This window comes from Lutra lutra, chromosome 11 (genome assembly GCF_902655055.1).
Source record: "Lutra lutra chromosome 11, mLutLut1.2, whole genome shotgun sequence".
Classification (NCBI taxonomy): domain Eukaryota; kingdom Metazoa; phylum Chordata; class Mammalia; order Carnivora; family Mustelidae; genus Lutra; species Lutra lutra.
This window is the reverse complement of record NC_062288.1, coordinates 98,243,163-98,264,031: the sequence shown is the minus strand read 5'-3', so window position 1 is coordinate 98,264,031 and position 20,869 is coordinate 98,243,163. Positions and strand designations below refer to the sequence as shown.

At 38.9% G+C, this 20,869-nt stretch overlaps 1 protein-coding gene and 1 pseudogene across 2 annotated transcripts in view; one reads left to right on the top strand and one right to left on the bottom strand.

The window, feature by feature from the left end:
- The window catches only part of TPK1 (thiamin pyrophosphokinase 1), a 346,085-nt gene that overhangs the window by 189,449 nt on the left and 135,767 nt on the right, over window positions 1–20,869 (top strand). For both annotated transcript variants that reach the window (XM_047694694.1, XM_047694695.1), the window contains exon 6: window positions 1,878–1,973. In XM_047694694.1, coding sequence (XP_047550650.1) covers window positions 1,878–1,973 — 96 coding nt within the window. The remainder of the gene's footprint in view (window positions 1–1,877; window positions 1,974–20,869) is intronic.
- Window positions 5,434–5,777, bottom strand: LOC125080713 (pancreatic progenitor cell differentiation and proliferation factor-like; annotated as a pseudogene).

The following is a 20,869-nucleotide window of genomic DNA, read 5'->3' as shown; positions in this document are numbered from 1 at the left end:
CTCACTTTGATTTCCTTAATCTACAAAATATTATAGTGGGACTAGATTATTTCTTGGGTTCTCATTCACTATAATTTTTCCTGTGGATCTAAAAAGACAAAAATGATTTCCCATTGTTAAAAATGCAGTAATTAGTAGTAAGATACCATGATCTCCTACCCCTTTGCCAACATACATTTTTATTCCTCAATAATATCAGTTAAACATTTATTGAATACTTACCAGATAGCAGACTGGTGCCATGCGCTAGAAATAGTAATGCATGAAACATAATTCCTGTCCTCAGCAAACTTTCAGTATAATGATTTTTTTTTTTTTTTTTTTTTTTTTTTGGTTTGGTGACAATTTAATCTCCTCAGCCCTGATAATTTCCCTGCAGGTTCTGGCATATGCTTATGTCTTTCTTCTAAGAGTGTGTTAACCTGAGATGAATCAACTTCTTTATGCCCTTGCTTGGTGACTATAGTACATTTCAGTGCACTCTGAGGGTCAGAAAAGTACGTGTCAATGATTTTATAAAAATGACATATATCTTTTAGGGCATAGTATATTTCTGAATGATGAGAAATTAATTTTTTCATTGATCACCACCTTGTAGGACAGTAGTCATAAATGAATAAAGCCCAGGTTGAGCTTGACACGTTTACAGAGACCTTGAAGTTAAAGAAGAACCGCTAAATCTACTGAGAACAGTTCTTGGAATAATTTAGGAGACAGTATGGGTGTTTTGTATCCTTGAAAACTCTTTGAATGGCAACTTTATATACTGGATTATATTTAACTTCCCCTTACTCAGCTGTTTATGAGAAACCACGGATTGTTACATTTGGGAATTAAGAAGTCTCAAGTCCCGCGTTCTGGTTTTACATGCCTTTGCCTTTGCAAGACAGTGGAGGATAAGGTGTCATTTCAGAAATACTGTTTCTCTAGCTGTCTAAGTCCAGGAGTGCCAACAAGCTGGCACTGTTGTGGCTGCATAGTCATAAATATAATCCTGGTTCTTCACTCGCTGTAAGGTATCTGGTGTAGAAGAGGCAAAGACCATATAAATTCACTTCATTATGTCCAAAAGGTAATCCAAGAGACATATTTATGCAGGTGTAGCTCTTCATGCTTCTTTTTACTTTGGGTAAGAAAGGTGCTGTAAAGGAATTTCATATAAGAGCTGAGTTGATTTTACTTAAAATGTAGTTTTATCATTAGTTACAGAAGTTTTTCCATTCATGTAAGTAAACTTAGGAGGTCTGCTTAAATTCACATTTATTTTTTAGAAATAGTTTCATTTTGGGGCACCTGGATGTCTCAGTGGGTTAAAGCCTCTGCCTTTGGCTCAGGTCATGATCTCAAGGTCCTGGGATCGAGCCCTGCTTCGGGCTGTCTGCTCAGCAAGGAGTCTGCCCCCCTCCCCCCGCCCCACCCCACCTGCCTCTCTGCCTACTTGTGATCTCTGTCTGTCAAATAAATAAATAAAATCTTAAAAAAAAAAAAAAAAGGAAAAAGAAAAAAGTTTCACTTTAACTTCAGGTGATTTTACTGGGAATATATTTTATAATACTTATACCAGAGTCCTTATGTTTATCTCTAATGTCATCATAGCAGTGATTCTTAAAGACCATTAATGTAGTATAAATCTGTACTTTTGTTGAATAAAATGATTGTCATAATCAGACCATTATTGTGATATTCTAACACCATTTCTGAGATGTCTTCTTACGTGAAATAAAAAAGATAATGGTACTAATGATTGGGGTATAATGTAGGCATAATAGACTATATCTATTGATACCTTGTCTTTAGTTTTATAGTGTTTGATCTTGTTCATCATAAGGCTGACATCATTATATATTCTTACCTTTTCTCTTAATTTAAACACATAGGGATGTGAGATTATTTCAACACCTGACCAAGACCATACTGACTTCACCAAGTGTCTTGAACTTCTCCAAAAAAAGATAGAAGAAAAACACCTACAGGTAAGATACATACCTTTTTAGTGGTTAAGAGTCTTAATACTGAGGATGTCAAAGACCCTTTTTAAAGTTTTTCCCCCTCTGAAGTGGTAGCTCTTGCGCCAGTGTTTTGGCTGTCATAGTTTGCCTATAGATTGGATAAATCTGTTCTTAGCTGCCAAAGTGTTAATGTGTGCACTTAAATCAGAGGTCAAAGATTCAAATACCTTATAGTGGTGAAGTCACAAAATGGGTAAAGTGGACCTTATGTAAAGTTACTGAAACTGGCAGCTCATTCTTGGCCTAATATGAGTAGCAGCTTTTCATCCCTCATTCATCATTTCCATGAAGACCTGTATGTGTTTTCTTTTTATATGTGTGTTTAAATATTATGAGGGCAAAACAAGGAAGTGTGGCCTATATTTGGCCCATGAGTCATCATTACAAACTCTTACATAAGCAAAATATGATCAACTTGAACTCAGAGAAGAGTCTGCTCCATTTCTGTCATTGAAGACAAGCCTGGTTTATTATCCTAATTGACAAGTAGCACATTGTACAAACTGAACAAAAGGAATTGAGTGAACATTTCCCATCTCTGTTGTAGCTTGAACAATAACAAATGTATTGTGCTATTTCTAGCAATAAATTGCTGTAATTAAATATTTGTTTAACAAAAACAGAACACAGCCCATTGAGAGTTACCTGCTTTATCCAGACATAGCTGATTTTGAGTTTCTTAGAAAAGAAATTATAAATTCTTCACAACTGGTGTTTCAGTTTTCCTGGGATCAACACTGAAATTATTGAAAGCTGGGAATGCAATTATATATGTCAAATTGGTAGTATCTGTATCTGTAATACAGTATTTGGTTGTTAAGTTTGAAAATAATAATAATCATATCTCAAACTTAACACTGAAATTCAGAGAGAGCCTCAAACTGAGGGAAGAGGGCAATCAGGCATTAGATATATATATCATCTGGGAAACCAGTCTGGTAAGATTTTGGATAATCCAATAGGGAAGACAGAATCAAGACCTTTTAGAGCAATCTTGCTCTGAGCAGAAAGGACTAGACCCTCCTCCTCCCATTGTGGTTAGTCATGGGTGGAAAGCTCTCAGGGAAGGTTGTGGCCTTGGTGGCTAACTGTGCTGCATCCTGGAGTTGCCACAGGGCCATGAGAGTCAGCTGCCCACCTCACAGCCCTAGCGAGTTCTTTCTCGGGGAAAAGCAGCAGTGCACTTCCACGGCCGCCTCAGGCCTCTGGCATGATTTAAGCTCAACACATTCTCCAGCTTCATCTTGCACTACTTTTTCTCTTTGTTCGGAAAAGATAACCTAGTCCCTCTCGTTCTCTGCCTTAAGGTGTCATCTCCTCTACGTAGATTTTTTTTGCCCATCATTTGAATATTTTTCAAAATTTTTCCTTCTCTTTGCCTGTCCCACAACGGCAAAATAGGTGAAGTTGTTAAGGAAGCCTTCTCTTCTCCATCCCTCCAGGTTAGGTTCTGCCTCTTTATGTGTCTGTACCCCCTTAGTTCTCCTCCAAGGCACTCTGAACACTTCCAGTACTTGTGGTGGTTATTTCTAATTGTTTACTGGAAGCCTTTCTTCCCAGCCTGACCATATAGCCCGCAAAGCTAGGACAGATCTGTCTTGTTCACGCCTTATATACCTTGTGTGTAAGAGGTGCTTTGTGACTGTTGAGTGTGTGTTGTGCACTATAGGAATGCACAGGAGAGTCGAACACAACACGGGTAGGGGAAAGGCTTCTTAGAGAAGGCTGAGACATCATAATCGGGTTGCATGGCAGAGGGAAGAAGAGCGTTCTGGGATAGATACTCGGTACTCAGGGAGATGGATAGCTCTTCAGTGAACAACTGGCAGGGAGTTTGAAGAGTTTTAAGATGGACAGCAGTGTGATTAGTTCGGTGTTCTAAAAAGTGTCTGTTGGATAAACGGACGGCTCCATGTCTCACAATGAAAACCGCGTGGTCTCATTAATATGATCTTCAGGTTATAGTAAATCTGATGAAATAGAGTATCTGTGAGCTTCCACTCAACTTTACATTTAACCTGGAGGTACAGTGTTTCATTTGATTTAATGTCACAGCAAGAGAAAAGCGAAATTAGAAAAATTAGCAAGGAAAATAATAAAAGATGCTCCTACCCCAAGTAAGATCATCATGAGATGAGGGCTGTTCACAATTTCTACTTAAAATGCACTCAACTGTATAGGAAAATCTTTTATACTACTCCACCTAATGCCCTATCAAATTATCATACATTTCTGTTTTTCTGCTTACTGTTATAAATTATAAACATGAATTTGTCATCAAAGTGTCTATATTTCTTAGTAAGATTTTACCTTTCTAACATATACTTTAAAATGTTAATTATGAGATAAAGTAATATTTAATATGTTAAGAAACTGTACTATGTAACATCTTAGAACTTTACAGAATTTGAATTAGTCTGTCCTTACCCTAAAGGAACTTACTATCCAGAACATGTGATTAATTTTCTAAAATTTCCCTAAATCACTACATTTATTTATTTACTTACCTATTTTAAACCTGTTCACCCTCAACTTTTTTATTCTTTTGCAAAAGGGTTCACCCATACATGTGACTTTTTTTTTTTTAAAGATTTTATTTATTTATTTGACAGAGAGAGATCACAAGTAGACAGAGAGGCAGGCAGAGAGAGAGAGAGGGAAGCAGGCTCCCCGCTGAGCAGAGAGCCCGATGTGGGACTCGATCCCAGGACCCTGAGATCATGACCTGAGCCGAAGGTAGCGGCTTAATCCACTGAGCCACCCAGGCGCCCCTACATGTGACTTTTTAATGCTTTGCTTTCATGTTACCACATTATTTATCTGTAACTGAGTTATGAATAATACATTATCAGGATGCCATCTGATATGACTGGATCTTCAAAGAGCACATATATTTTCTGATGCCGTGATGCATACTTGAGATCTAAACCTTTGAATTGGGTGGCAAACATTATGAGCTATTGCTCCAACTTTCTAAAAATGTAAGATGAATGTTGTTTAGGAAGAAGCAGAAACAAATGTAGATTATAAGGCCCTGAGAATAACAGGCCTTATAAAATACAATTTGGAATATTTCCTACTATTATATGATGATAGAATTTATTATTTCAATCTCTGAGATTTTATTTTTTATTTTATTTTATTTTATTTATTTATTTATTTATGTATTTATTTATTTATTTACTGGCTGCTTGGAGTTTATTTTCCACTTGGTGCAAGGCACACAGTTCCAGGGTGTGAGGAAGGTTTGCTTGTGGCTTGGATGGTAAAGACTAGGATTTTCTCAACTTCCTTTTTGGTGTTTTGCTATTTTGGTATGAGAGAACCCAACTGCTTCTGCTTGGAGTAGCCTGCCTAGTCTACAGGGAAGGGAGGGGAGGGGCTCTCATGAGATCAGTGCCTCCCGAATCCTGGCCGTGACCACTCAGGATGGCTGGTTGCCCGTGTTGGCTTTGCCAGACTGGCCACCAGGCTGCTTCCTCACGGCTTCTAGAACCAAGTCACAGGTGATCTTGCCACTGGAGCCTGAGGAGACACCGAGCATTCTGGGGACTCCGACACTGTAGCCCTGAATGGGAGAGTGGACTTCATGAAGAAGCTTGCCTACCAGTGACCTAGGTCGGCCTTGGGGAGACCCAGGTGGTGAGGGATGGCTTCCCCAGCATACTTTGCACTTTTGCAGGAGCTGTTACTGGCAGTGGAGCCCAGGCGGCACTGGTAATAGTGGTGGGTGGCCATGAGCGCACCACTGGAGGGGACGGCTGCCATGCTCGTGGAGGCCTGTGCACGTAGGGGTCGCGGTATTGCTCTGGTCACCTTCTGCCCCCCAGGAAGGGCATTCCCCAGTAGGGATAGTCTCTGAGGTTTTAAACACAGATTTAACGTTAGACAAAATTTGGGCAGAAAAGTTGTCATTAATTGCACACTGTTGGTAGTATAGATTTAAATGCATACTAGTTTTATTTGCTGAAACTTTAATGCGTTTTATCCCCCTTGTACCATATTATTTTCTTAATCAGTTTTTCAATCAAATAATGTAGGCTGCTAAAACAGTACTATATGAATAAGAGCAAATGCCTAAATTTTATACACATAGATATCAATAATTACAATTAAATACTACATAAAGACTATGGGATTATTACATATTGTTTTTAAAAATTATTTCAATAGCCTGAGCAGATATTGGATTGGATTGTGACTTGTATGTATTAGAATAGTTTCTATGCATTATGTCTGAATTGGAGTTCTTGACTATTGAGATTAGGTGAGGAATATTAGATAGTCTTTCTATTTAATTCCTACATGGTATGTCTCAGATACATTATGTTTGGACATCTGCAAATGCTATGAGTTTTAGATTATTTATTTATGTCCACAAATTATCATTGTTGGGTTAGCTGTACATTACTGTTTTGTAATGGACTAATGGCTTTGTTGTATGTCCATACTAAATATCTGTTGCTTCTCACTTGCAGAGGACAATTAAGGCTGTATCTGATTGGAATAATTACTCACATCACTGTAATGAGCTCTGACTCACAGAGTTGTGGGAGGAACCATGATAGTGCTCTGAGAAATGTCTTCCAAGGGTCTCTGGTGTCCTCAGTACCATCTTCTCTGATGGACCCATGTGTTCGGCAAGATTCCAGTCTCCTCTAAAGTAGAATTTAATACATCTGTTTGTGTGTGTCAGCGTGTATTCTGGAAAGGGATGACAACTAACTTCACAGTAGAGAGACTTGGCTGATACCATCTTAATCAGGTAATCAAACAATGTCAGTGAAAATTCTTGGTAACACATGCCCCTCTTGATAACATCAAGGGTGCTAAGGGCACTTGAAAAGTTCTTCCCTAAAACCCATAATCCTAGTTTCATCTTTGAAAAGAAATCAGAGAAAGTCAAATTGAATATTCTCCCGAATACCTGACCAGTGTTTTCAGGGTCACGACAGATAAGAAAAGATCAAAAAACTGTCACAGACCAGAGGAGATGAAAGAGACATGAAAACTAAATGCAGAGGGTGTTCTGATTTGTCCATGAACTGGAACAGGGCATAAGCGGAAAACTGGCAAAATGGGAACAAAGCCTCGAGTTTACTCTAGGTAGTATTCGTGAAGGTTAGTTGGAAGGTAGGTAGTCAGGGACAAGGGGCCCCAGTCCTAAGGGGAATCCACCCTTAAAAGGATTTTACACCATCCCAGAAGGAGTCCTCCATGGCAAAAACCTGATTGGATGACAGGCACAGGGAGGGTTAATCAGATTAGAAAAGCCCGCTAACAAGCCCATAAAACCTCCTAGATTTAGAAACTCCTGTGGCAACCCTCTTGGGTCCCCTCCCTCTTTGGGAGCTTTGTATGTTGTTTCCTTGTCATTCACTAACCTTGCTCTGCTACCCACCACTCTGCCTGGTCTCCCTCTTCATTCTTTGAAGTGACGTGACCAAGAACCACAGGAGGGAGAAGAAGTCCTCTGACAGTATGTTGGTGTCAGTCTTGGGTGGAATAGGTGTGTATCATGGTTACAGAAAATGTTAGTACTGGCTGAGCCTAGGTGAAGGGTATAATCCCTGTACTATCTTGGTGACTTTTCACTAAGTCTGGAATTATTCCAAAATAAGAGGCTTACTTGAAGAAAAAAAAAAGATGCTCACTGTTTCCAGTATACTTTGACAATCAGGTGGTGTGATCTTCTTGTGATAAGACTCAGTCCTACAGAACAAAAAGGCAAGTACTTCTTAGCACTTAGGCAAATCCAAATACCTTTCTATGAACTCTTTGACCTTTAAAGTGTTTCCTCAAAAAGTCTCAACTTGTGAGTCTTTGTTGCATATTTTGGCAGCTGTTTCATGTGAAAACTGTCTGCTTGAAAATCTAAGCTGGAAACTTGATGATCCTTAAACTGTGATAACAGCCCAGGTCCTCAAACTGCCCAGTTTCCCAGGACATCAAAGAAGGGTAGGATTTGGGACGCCTGGGTGGCTCAGTTGGTTAAGCAGCTGCCTTCGGCTCAGGTCATGATCCCAGCGTCCTGGGATCGAGTCCCACATCAGGCTCCTTGCTTGGTGGGGAGCCTGCTTCTCCCTCTGCCTCTGCCTGCCATTCTGTCTGCCTGTGCTCGCTCTCTCTCCCTCTCTCTCCGACAAATAAATAAATAAAATCTTAAAAAAAAAAAAAAAGAAGGGTAGGATTTAATCAAAGATAACTGGCATTTGATAGAATTTTCTCAGGGTTGGCACCAGAAGGAGGAACCCTGCTCGTTCCTGTACTGCCTCTTTACCTTGGTCTCCATCACCGCCTTTGTTTTCACCTGACTCTTCCTAGAGCGATAGTCTCTCCCACTTCTGTGCTGTTAACCTCCTCATTTACACAATCATCCAGAACTCCAAGCTTATTTGTGACTTCTGACTGGAAAGCCAGAAGAACTTCATTTCAGTATCTAAAAGAAAATTCTTCATCCTTCTCACAGAGTCCTGTTTTCTTTTTTTAGAAAAAATTTTTTTAAAGATTTTATTTATTTGACAGACGAAGATTACAAGTAGGCAGAGAGGCAGGCAGAGAGCGGGGGTGGGGAAGCAGGCTCCCCGCTGAGCAGAGAGCCTGATGCGGGGCTCGATCCCAAGACCCTGAGATCATGACCTGAGCTGAAGTCAGAGGCTTTAACCCACTGAGCCACCCAGGCGCCCCAGAATCCTATTTTCTCTTTACTTTCTGTCCCACACACTGGCACTACCATCACCCACCTGGCAGAAACCTGAGAGTAGCCTTCTGTTTTTCTACACCGTCCCTTACCAGTTGGTCACAGCTCTTTTAATTCTATAAGTATCCCTTGTGCCCCTTTGTCTTTCCAGTCTTACTGAAACTAGGTTATTTCTCACTTGGATTAATTTATTACCTTCTGTTTGACATCATTCACTCTTTTCTTACTTGGATTATTTTGTTACCTTCTGTTTGAAGTCTTTCACTCTGTTCTCTTACTAAAACTCCTATCTTATGTATTAACTGCGTATCTGCCTAAAATCTTTATCGCCTTCTAGTTATTTATTCAATAAATATTTGTTCAATAAATAAATTATTTTTGGTAACATTAATGCAAAATCCCGAGGGCATCATGGCAAACCTTAACTCATTTCTTCTTTGAAGGGATTTTTTCCTTAAAAAGATTTTATTTATTTATTTGACAGAGAGAGAGACACAGAAAGAGAGGGAACAGAAGTAGGGGGAGTGGGAGAGAGAGAGAAGCAGACTTTCCGTGGAGCAGGAAGCCCCCGATGTGGGGCTTGATCCCAGGACCCTGGGATTATGACCCGAGCTGAAGGCAGCCGCTTAACTGACTGAGCCACTCAGGCACCTCTCCTGCCTGAGCCACCCAGGCGCCCTGCAGGGATCTTCTTATTAGCATTCTTGATATCCTGTTAATTTTCCTGCAACATGTTTAGATGATTTATCATTCCAGTTGTGCCTACCAATTGTGATAGTAAATATGTTTATTATTAAAAGAGTTATTTCCAAAAAAAAAAAAAAAGTTATTTCCAGTGCATTGTGGTTTTTTTGTTCAAGTTTTTCTTTAAATTCTAGTTAGTTAACATATAATATTAGTTTCAGGTATAAAATTTAATGATTCATCACTTAAATATAACACCCAGTGCCGATCATACCAAATCCCCTCCTTAATGCCCATCATCTACTTAACACCCCTCCCACCAAGGCCCACCTCCCCTCCAGCAATCTTCAGTTTGTTTCCTGTAGTTAAGAAGAGTCTTTTATGGTTTGCCTCCTTCTCTCTCTCTTTTTTTTTAACTTCCTTCCCCTATATTCATCTCTTTTGTTTCTTAAATTCTACATACGAGTGAAATCATATGGTATTTGTCTTTCTCAGACTGACTTATTTCACTTAGCATAATACACTTAAGCTCCACCCATGCTGCAAATGGCAAAATTTTATTCTTTGATGGCTGAGTAAAATTCCATTGTATTACACACACACACACACACACACACACACACACACACACACACACACACACACATCTTCTTTTTCCATTCATCAGCTAATAGACATTTGGGCTCTCTCCGTAGTTCAGCTGTTGTTGATAATGTTGCTATAGACATTAGAAACATTGGGGTGCATGTGCCCCTTTGGATCTGTTTTGTATCCTTTTGGTAAATACCTAATAGCACAATTGCTGGATCATAGGGTAATTCTACTTTTAGCTTTTTGAGGAACCTCCATACTGTTTTTCCAAAGGGGCTGCACCAGCTTGCATTCCCACCAACAGTGTAAGAGAATTCCCCTTTCTCAATATCCTCGCCAACATCTGTTGTTTCCTGACTTGTTAATTTTAGCCGTTCTGACAGGCTGAGGTGGTTTCTCACTGTAGTTTTGATTTGTATTTCCTTGACGATGAGTGATGTGGAGCATCTTTTCATGCATCTGTTGGCCATCTGGATGTCTTCTTAGGAAAAATGTGTATTCATGTCTTTTGCCCATTTCTTAACTGGATTACTGGTTTTTTGGGTGTTGAATTTAAGTTCTTCATAGATACTAACCCTTTATCACATATGTCATTTGCAAATATCTTCTTCCATTCTGTAGGTTGCCTTTTAGTTTTGTTGATTGTTTTCTTCACTGTGTAGAAGCTTTTTATCTTGATGAAGTCCCAGTAGTTCATTTTTGCTTTTGTTTTACTTGTGTCCCACCGTATGTCTAGTAAGAAGTCGGGATGGCTGAGGTCAAAAGAGGTTGCTGCCCGTGTTCTGTAGGACTGTGATGGCTTCCTGTGTTACATTTAGGTCTTTCATCTGTTTTGAATTTATTTTTGTGCATGGTGTATGTCTTTCTGCAAAATCAGAAAAAGAATCTAATTATACCAGCAGGTTATGAGGCAAAGCACTTCATTGCCTTCCATAAAATCCTTAATAAAAATATAACAGCTATAGTATTAATAGTCATATATTGTTGTATATTTTAGGTCTTGTCATCTGTAACATATTTTATATAATGTATTCATATATTTATATCATACATTTTGTTATAGTAGATAATTTATATGTAACTATGTTAATTATATTTATTTTATAAGATTAAATTTTATGTATTTCACAAAATACAATATAAATATATTTACTTTTTTGATCTGATAATAAATTTCATAGAGTATTATGGTTTTAGAATTAGATAGTGTTTTATTTATTTATTTTTTAAAAATGTGATATTTTGACTTTTTTTTCAGATTTTATTTATTTATTTGACAGAGATCACAAGTAGGCAGAGGGAGAGCTAGAGGCAGTCTCCCCACTGAGCAGAGAGCTGGACATGGGGCTCGATCCCAGGACCCTGAGATTATGACCTGAGCTATAGGCAAAGGCTTAACCCATTGAGCCACACAGGCACCCCTAGACAGTGTCTATTTAAAACTTGTTAGAGTTTATATCCCAGGTTCATGGACTCACCATACCATTGTTTTGGACATATTCTGATTTCACTTGAAATGAAGGGAGGACTCCTTACATAGTGAAATGTTTCTCAGGGGATGCCGTCAACTTTCCTTATTCCCAGGGAACTGGTGAGAATGGTATTTGTGTGCTTAGTAATGCAATCCAGTAGGGAGGTGAGTTGCACAGCCCAGCTAACCGTTGTTTGCACCTTGCCTTTGGTGCAGCAAGAAAATGGGGCATGCTCTGACTTCCCTAACCCTATGATAGCCACTGTGGGCCTTACACTCACGGAGGGGTGTATTTAGAGTCTAGAGTTGCAACAGCAGACTTCCTCCCTTCAGACCTACTGTCACAGCTACTGAGGATCTTCTTCCAATTGCTTAAACAAACTTTTGCACAGTATCTGTCTCAGTCGTTCTATTTGCTTAGGTGACTGAGCTCATGGCCCCGACCCTCCCGTCTAATAGAGGACACAGATGCACATATAACCACAGAATAACTCAGACTACAGTAAATGTTGTAACATGCCAATGCAGAAAAGAGTCAACTTTTTTTTAGTAAATTGTTTCTATAGAACTCTTCTCTGTTTTACCTTTAACTTTTCATTGGAGAAAATGGGATAATATAATTGTTTTTCAAAGGAAATCGCAGCTCAAATCCATGAGGCCTTCCATGACCTCCCTTTTTGAATAATGCCCCTCACCCTGCCTCCTTTCCCATTCCTCGACTCAGCAGTCCTCATCCCCTTGTCTGCGGGGCCTTCTCCATCACAACTGTCACCATTTGACATTTAGGAAGTTTGTTTCTGTTACATCTCCACTTACAGAAACATAAATATCATGTGGACAGGCAATTGTACATGTTCATTCCCAGGACCTACGACAATACCTGGCACATGGTGGGCACTCACAGATATTTACCAAATGAGTGAATGTGCATGGGTATGGAAGAATCCTCTTTAAGCAAATCCTTGTTATCAAATGTTGGTAAATTATATTAAGTAATCTACTTTAATGAGGCTTATTCTACTGCTCCAGCTCTTGTTCCATTATAATTGAAAATTTTGGAGGTTTGGCAGTACATGGAGCTATTATTCAGTCATTTATACTTTCAGTTTTTCTCTTCAAAAAAATTTATTTATTTGATAGAGAGAGATCACAAGTAGGCAGAGAGGCAGGTGGGGGTGGGGGGAGCAGGCTCCCTGCTGAGCAGAGAGCCCGATTCGGGGCTCAATTCCAGGATCCTGAGATCATGACCTGAGCCGAAGGCAGAGGCTTTAACCCACTGACCCACCCAGGCGCCCCTTTTCTCTTCATTTTAAGGGTAGGGGAGGACATATGTGTGGTGAGTAATTTAAAATGGTATATGTAATGCCTTCTTTACACTTTATTAATTGGTATCTTCTAGATCTTGCTGCTTTTTCTAAGTTACTTGCAAAAGTTGAGAGCTAAAAAATGAAAACACGTAGAGATTGTCTCATAAGACATTAACATTGTGAGCTTGACAAGAATAAATCTTGCCAACTTCCTTGAAATAATACTGAAAGCAGTGCCATTCACTTCCAACATCTGCTGGATAGCTGAGGTCTTGTAGGACTTATTGGCCAGCTTTCTCTACCTTCTGGCCTCGGCCTCTCCACCTCAAAGCAATGTTGTAAACTTAAATTAATAATTTTTATGAACGGGGCGCCTGGGTGGCTCAGTGGGTTAAGCCGCTGCCTTCGGCTCAGGTCATGATCCCAGGTCCTGGGTTCGAGCCCCACGTCGGGCTTTCTGCTCAGCAGGGAGCCTGCTTCCTCCTCTCTCTCTGCCTGCCTCTCTGCCTACTTGTGATTTCTCTCTGTCAAATAAATAAATAAAATCTTAAAAAAAAATAATAATTTTTATGAATTTCTAAAAAGTAACACGTGTGCATGTAGACATATTCAGCTGTATTTGACTATGTCTTCACAAAACACCTCTTGTTTTTAAGTATGTAACCAGCATTGTTTTCTTGTCAAGTGCCAGAGTAACTACTTACATATTCAGGTTCTGGAACAAATGCTGTGCAAGTGAAGTATCAGACAAGGAAGGAAGGAAAGAGAAGGAAAGTATTCTGGACATTGAGTGAACCATCAGGCTGTTTCCTGCATCATTTTGGAGAAGCCTTCAAAAGAGAAATTCACATCTCTGTTTTTCCTTCTTCTTAGAGACCAGCAATCTTTTTTATAGTGCTGTGTAACAAGAGAAAATAGATACACCCAGTGCTTTGAAGTGACTCGGGAGCTGTTGCTACGGATATAAAAAGCTTACTGCCTCAGCGGCTGTGGCAGCCTAATCCATCCCTGCCAGAGGAGCCGTGAGCTTTTATAGGCCCCGGGACAAGGGTTAAGTTTATCTGCTTACCAGGAATCTCTGTTGGATGACTCACTTGCTAGATAAAATTTCTTATTAATGCAGAGAATTGCAGATATGCTTGGTATGATGCTCCTCTGCAGAAGACATGCTGACCTGACACGGAAATGACTGTTTTATTTTGAATTACTGCATTGCGAAGATGCAGAAACTGCAGACAGGAGAAGGAAACTCTTGAGGACTTCCGTAAGAAAAACACACGTATAACGGAATATCCTGAAATTGCATGGTAGATTGAAAAATTTCTCATTATTCTGCAAATCCCTTAGTGAGACATACGTGGTCATACCTACATCTATGACTGTGATTGCCCACAATAGTAAAAATAACTATTTGTCTTTTTTTTTTTTAGATTTTATTTATTTATTTGATAGTGAGAGAGATAGATCACAAGTAGGCAGAGCAGCAGGCAGAGGGAGAGGGAGAAGCAAGCTGTCTGACGAGCAGGAAGCCCGATGCGGGGCTCGATCCCAGGATGGTGGCATCATGACCTGAGCCGAAGGCAGCTGCTTAACTGACTGAGCCACCCAGGCGCCCCCAAAATAATTATATTTGTAAGAAATGATTTGCATATAGTTTAAGTCATGACTGAAGAACTAAAAGGATGTTACTGCTTATCACGGGGATGTACATATCAGATCAGTATATTTTCAGTGGTAGTTAATTAAGTGATTAGGAGAAAAATGTATACATAGCAGTACATTCTTGTTTGTGGTAGGTGATGAGAGTAAGTATCCCAGATGTCCCATTTAAATCAGAGGAGAAAATGAAATTTGTATAGTATTCTCTTTCCATTCTTCTCCTCTCTTAGTAGTCTGAGGTAGAAAATGTCATTCTATTTTCCATGACCGTCTGCTCTCCCAGAGCAGTTCTGCTTAGCATTCCATGGTCAATGTGCTGGTTCCATGATGGCACGTGGCATATAAAATCCAGATGCCTAGGGTAGAAGTCAGGTGATTCTAGCTCCTTTCCTCTTCAACATGTATGTGAATTTAGGTAATTTCCAGTACGAACAACTGGATCCAGATTTTTGGAACATATTAGGAGATAGTATCTGAATTCAAAGTACACTGATTACATTTTAATTCTGTCTCCTCATCCATTTCTACTGGATATTTTAGATGCTTATAAAATGGACCCTAAGTAGTCTGATTTTTTAAAGCATTCACATAAATAAAGTATTTCAGAAAGAGGAAATTATTATTGAACAAATGTTTTATCCCAAATTACACTTAACTTACTATGATGCTCTTGAATATGAAATACATTTTACAAAATAATAAATAATAGCATCGCATATAAAACATTAAGGTGACCTGGAGGATGATGAGGTGATCAGCTATTTTGTGCACATGTATTAGATAAAGCACACTTACTCACATTGCAAAAAATAAGCTTTAAGTAATTAATGTCACTGCAGTAACAGTTTTAACATTCTCATTTGGCATTATAAAATGGTCGAATGCATATCCAGAAACCAGAGTGTTAATGACCAAGTGCAGAATTTGCAATCAAACTGTTCTCCATTCTCCCAGAAGGTGGAAAGGGGATAATTAACATAAACTATTTATATAGCTCCAGATTGCAAAACCTAAGGATTGCACGACAGCAAGTCTGATAGCCGCCTGTTGTAAACTGGTCAATAAAAAATGAAGAGAGTTTTATACCACCAAACTTTGGGACAATAATGACCTCAAAGTACTGCAAATACCTAACTACAATCCATCTATACATGGAAACCAAGAGTTTCATTTATCACTTTGGACAAGAATATTCAGCGAAGACTTCTTTTATGGTTGAAGCAAAGCAAGAAATATTGTTGTGTAAAAACAAATCCCAGTGATGCAAGAGAGGATAATTGCTATTAAGAAATGATCTGCCAGTGTAGAAATACTCAACATCCGGGAACAAAGCAGTTTTTACTGAAGTCAGTCTGTTCGCAGAAAAGTTTGGACAATTATCTGTCTCTTCTCACCTCGCTCAGTAGGTGAAAACGACTAAAGTAAGTAGGTACAGGTTCACGTCCCAGTTTCCACAGAATGAGAAGAATGACTGCTTAGTGCTTTTTCAAATATTCAGCTTCCAGAGGGAAACATGTATGTTAGAGAGTTCTTTGAGTGAGAAGTATCTGGTCTGTGTTGAACAGGAGGTTCAAGAATGCAGAATGGAATTTTTTCATTCTCTACTGAGCAATCATTTAGCTTCTGTGGACAAAGCTTATATAATGCAAATTGTAATAGCCTTTCAAACTCTACTTCCAAATAGCTGATTGTTTCTGAATATGATATAAATGCTCTTTTGATTTTTAATTTTACACTAAATACCAGCTGTGTTGAAGATGCCATGTAAGGTAGTCTGGCTGTTCCAAAGCACAAGTAGAAGATTTTTCCATTTCTCAGGACCCTAATAATTCAAAAGGAATACCTTTGTTGAATACCTTTCCCTAGAAATATCTTCGTATCCTGATCATGTGAAAGGGTTAGAGACTGTAGTTACCTCCAGTAGATTTATAATATCCATGTACTTATTTATATAAACTGTGACTTTATGTAATTTTACTTATAAATATATTCCTGACTCCTCAAAGAGTTTAATTTTTAGCAGCGCTAATAGAATAAAATCATGTAAAAAAAAATCCATTAGTGTGTTTATTTATTGTATCCAACTCTCCTTGGCACTTCCTGATACAGAGAAATCTGACCACGTGCAAATTAGCTCTTGCTATCCCTTGGTGTATTTACTTGGGAAGGAAAAATAAGGCATTTCCACATTTTTGTATATATCACAGTATGGAAAATATGTCTCATCCCCAGGGATCTCATTGATATGGCTTGAGCCTATAGTCCAGTTAATCAAGGATATATTAGTACTCAGGACAGATCTGTGAGGAAAGATAGAACTGCTAGTAAAATCAGACTTGAAATGTTTAACTAAAATAATTCAAAGCTTTGTCCAGGGCCAACCAAAAAAGCATTGCATTATTATGGGAATGAACTCTCACTCATTGTCCTTTACTTGCTCTTGACCAGGGTACCTGACATTAAAGTTCTTTAGGCATTCTTAATGGCAAGTCTGAGAGTCAACAAAGAAAAATTCAAACGGTGTGTGCAGGAAGAGCCCTGAGGATGAAAACTTTGTGGCAGTTGTCATTGTTAGTTTGTGGTTCACATATGGAGAATCCTTCATCTCTAGACAAGGAACTTGAATTTTGATCTACATGTGATGGTAATCCACTAAAGAATATTGAATGGAAAGCCATAAGATAATTTTGAGAAACAGCATAATGGTTGTATGCAAGCTGAATTAAAGGACAGAAATTACAATGACACAAATAAAAGAGCCGATTACAGGATGCTTTGAAGAATAATTCTTTAGTCATTTTCCCTATCAAGAGTTTGAGAAATAGGAACCATAGAGAGAATAGGAACCATAAAATAGACAAAGTCTACACTTGACGATGATTTGGTCTTGTTTGCCAAAGAGTTACAGGGTAAAAACTGTAACTGTTTAGCTCACCATTCAGCTGACAAAAGTCCTTTATGTGGATCCAGGTATTCTGCTAAGTATTGTGTATTGAAAAATGCATGAGTATTAAAAAAAAAAAAAAAGCATACTGAATGAGACAGTTTCTGACTCTAAGAATGTGTGGTCTCTGGGGTAGATGCTTTATTAAGCAGATTATCCTGATATGTTGTCAGTGATGCTGTAGTTGAAGTCTGATGGGACTCATGAGAAGCCCTTTGGGAGCAAGCCAGATTAAGAGCTTACCCAGAGTGAGAGGAGGGTTTCATTGTGATTATTTATTTATTTATTTATTTAAGATTTTATTTATTTATTTATTTGACAGACAGAGATCACAAGTAGGCAGAGAGGCAGGCAGAGAGGGGGGGGGGAAGTAGGCTCCCACTGAGCAGAGAGCCTGATGCGGGGTTCGACCCCAGGACCCTGGGATCATGACCCGAGCCGAAGGCAGAGGCTTTAACCCACTGAGCCACCCAGGCGCCCTCATTGTGATTATTTAGAGGGAAAGGTAGAACTCACTGGTTTGGGATGTCAAAGGGTAGGCAATACTGAAAGTACATGCGAGCTAGCAGAGGATGCACCAGTAGGGAGGGGACCCCCCATACAACCTACTGGGACAGGTCAGTTCTCCTGGCTGCCTCCTTTGCTGACTTGGAGCTGGTGTGTCAAGGACCTCTGCCCCCAAGAGTTCTTTCCAGTCTGCACAAGGAGGTTGGAGTCCCCTCTGCTGAGCTCTCCAGAGAGGCATAGGGCATAGTAAGTTCCCCATAATCATCAAGAGAGTGGGCTGTCGGGCTTTTATGATAGAACTTTTACCAGGGATTATGGTTGATAGCAGTCAGGAGTCTTAGTACAGATCCTTATCAGGGCCTTTGTAGTTTTTCTGTCAAATGCAGACAAGCTTGGCTACATAGATCACTTTTCAGTGATATAAATAGGTCCCTTCCTCCTCTTTTTTTTTTTTTTAAACTTTTCTCTAACACGTTCAAAAACAAGTTTTGCATAAACACATTAATGACATTTCTTAATAACAACGTATTTACACTTTGACAAAGTTGGAAAAAATATTCCGTTCAAACAAATTCACTTTTTTTAGAAAGTGGAAGTATGCATCCTTTGAAAATGCTTAAATTAACCACACTCTTAACCTTAATTTTCTTAGATTTCTCATCTGCGAATGAAAGACTCATTATCTTGCCATTGCAAGAGGCATTTTTTCTTTCTCACCCAAAGAAGCTTACATTAAACTGTGACTCAGCCTGGTTGAAATTTAAATGGGATCCCTCTAGTCTTATTTTCACAAGCTACCATTCAGCTAGGTATATTCTGTGTTTGTGAGTACAGTTCTTTTCTGATACCATGAAATCTGTGGTCTTTAATTTCCCTGGTGGCTCATTGTACTCTGTATCAATCACTGGAATTCCTTTATAGGCTTATTAAAACATTTTGACATTGCTGATTTTTTTAGCCAGTTTATTGTTTTTGCTGTATCTTGATCCAACTTTTTCGTTCCTGGCCTGTGTTGGCTTTTCCATCTTTAAATAAGAGCATCAAACAATTGAACCAAAGAATCTCATCCTATTCAAGCCTTAGTATAATACAGTACAGATCTTTGAGTTAAGGGAAACATAAGAGTAACATCTAAATTTTTGAGCCCCTAGTGTTTACTTTTGTTGAGTAGGCTGATGTTGGTTATAATTCTCAAACGGTAGGGTAAACATATGTCTTGGTTTAAATAGCGTGGTCTTGGTTTATGCTTGTATTCTTGGTATAATTATATATAATGTCCCCTTTTTCCTTTCAGAAGTGTCTCAGTTTGTATGGTAAATTGTATGGTCACCCTATTTATCAGGGAGAGCTATAAGTAAATTGTCCATTTATGCAACTCTGGAATTCAATTTATGGAAAGTAAATGTAATTAAAATATGCTGACAGCCACTGTCTCTGCTATAGACTTCATGCATGCTGTATCTAAGTCTTTTTGAGGACAAATGGAGAAAAGCATATCCTTTGTTTCCTGAAAGGTTTTTACTGCTATAATAGAAAAATGAAATTGCTTCTCCTTTTAGTGTTATATATCCCTCAACCAGTCTTGTCATGATTTTATTAAGGCAAATTATGCAAAGTTAAGGTTTTCATTTATTTTTCTAAACAAAATAGACACGTTTTTTATTTAACCTGTTACAGTGGAGGGGCGCCTGGGTGGCTCAGTGGTTAAGGCCTCTGCCTTCGGCTCAGGTCATGATCTCGGGGTCCTGGGATCGAGTCCCGCATCGGGCTCTCTGCTCAGCAGGGAGCCTGCCTCCTCCTCCTGTCTCTCTCTGCCTGCCTCTCTGCCTACTTGTGATCTGTCTGTCAAATTAAAAAAAAAAAAAAAGAAGACCCAGGTCTTAATCCTTAACCTGTTACAGTGGAAACCAGAGAACCTCATGTGGACTGTTGGAAGTGAAAAGAATCTTAAAAAATATGTTAATGAATCTGGTCTGGGGGCGCCTGGGTGGCTCAGTGGGTTAAGCCGCTGCCTTCAGCTCAGGTCATGATCCCAGGTCCTGGGTTCGAGCCCCGCATCGGGCTTTCTGCTCAGCAGGGGGCCTGCTTCCTCCTCTCTCTCTGCCTGCCTCTCTGCCTACTTGTGATTTCTCTCTGTCAAATAAATAAATAAAATCTTAAAAAAAAAAATGAATCTGGTCTGTCCTTTACCTTTATGAATGAGCCACCTAAGTCACAGTGAGGTTAGTAACTTGTATTAACTGTAGTAATACAATTAATTGTAGTAACTCTGGCTTTTGAAAGACTGTCTCATACTATTGTCACATCTCTCATCTATTAATCCAGCATTTCAGGGTTCCTTTTGCCATATAGGATTGCCTATGAAAGGCAACCCTATTCTCACAACACTCTCCCTGGCTTACAAATAAAGTCCATGAAAATACCCTGACTTGAGTGTAGGAAATAAACAGAAACCAGTTAGAAGTTGATTTTTTACATTTTATGTATTACAGAATATGGCCTAATAGGCATGTGTTGGTGACTTGTGTGTATATGCACACAAATAGAATATAATAGAATATTTAAAATATTTCATTATATTTTCTTGTATTATATTTAAACATTAAATATTTAAGTGAATATTCATAATATATTTATAATATATACTATAGTAATTAAATATTAAATATTGTATTAGCCATGGGGCTAATAAGATTGTAACAACACTTCTTTAGAGTATAAACACTGAGTCCTTGGTACATCACAACCGGTAGAGAACTTGTTAGCCTCTGAGACTGGTTTCCATTCTTCAGAGAATAGTAGGCATATTCAAAAATAAATGACTTGCCCTAGACCATGTATGCCCTCCCTGTTGGTACCCTCTGAAATTCATGGTTCATTCTCACTAATACCTCCCGTATATGTACGTTCAGTGTCTTTATGTCTATCTCCAGCCATAAACTGGCCTTTTCCCTAAGGATGGCAATTCTTTGCAGTCATAGTGGTGCTGTTGTTTTG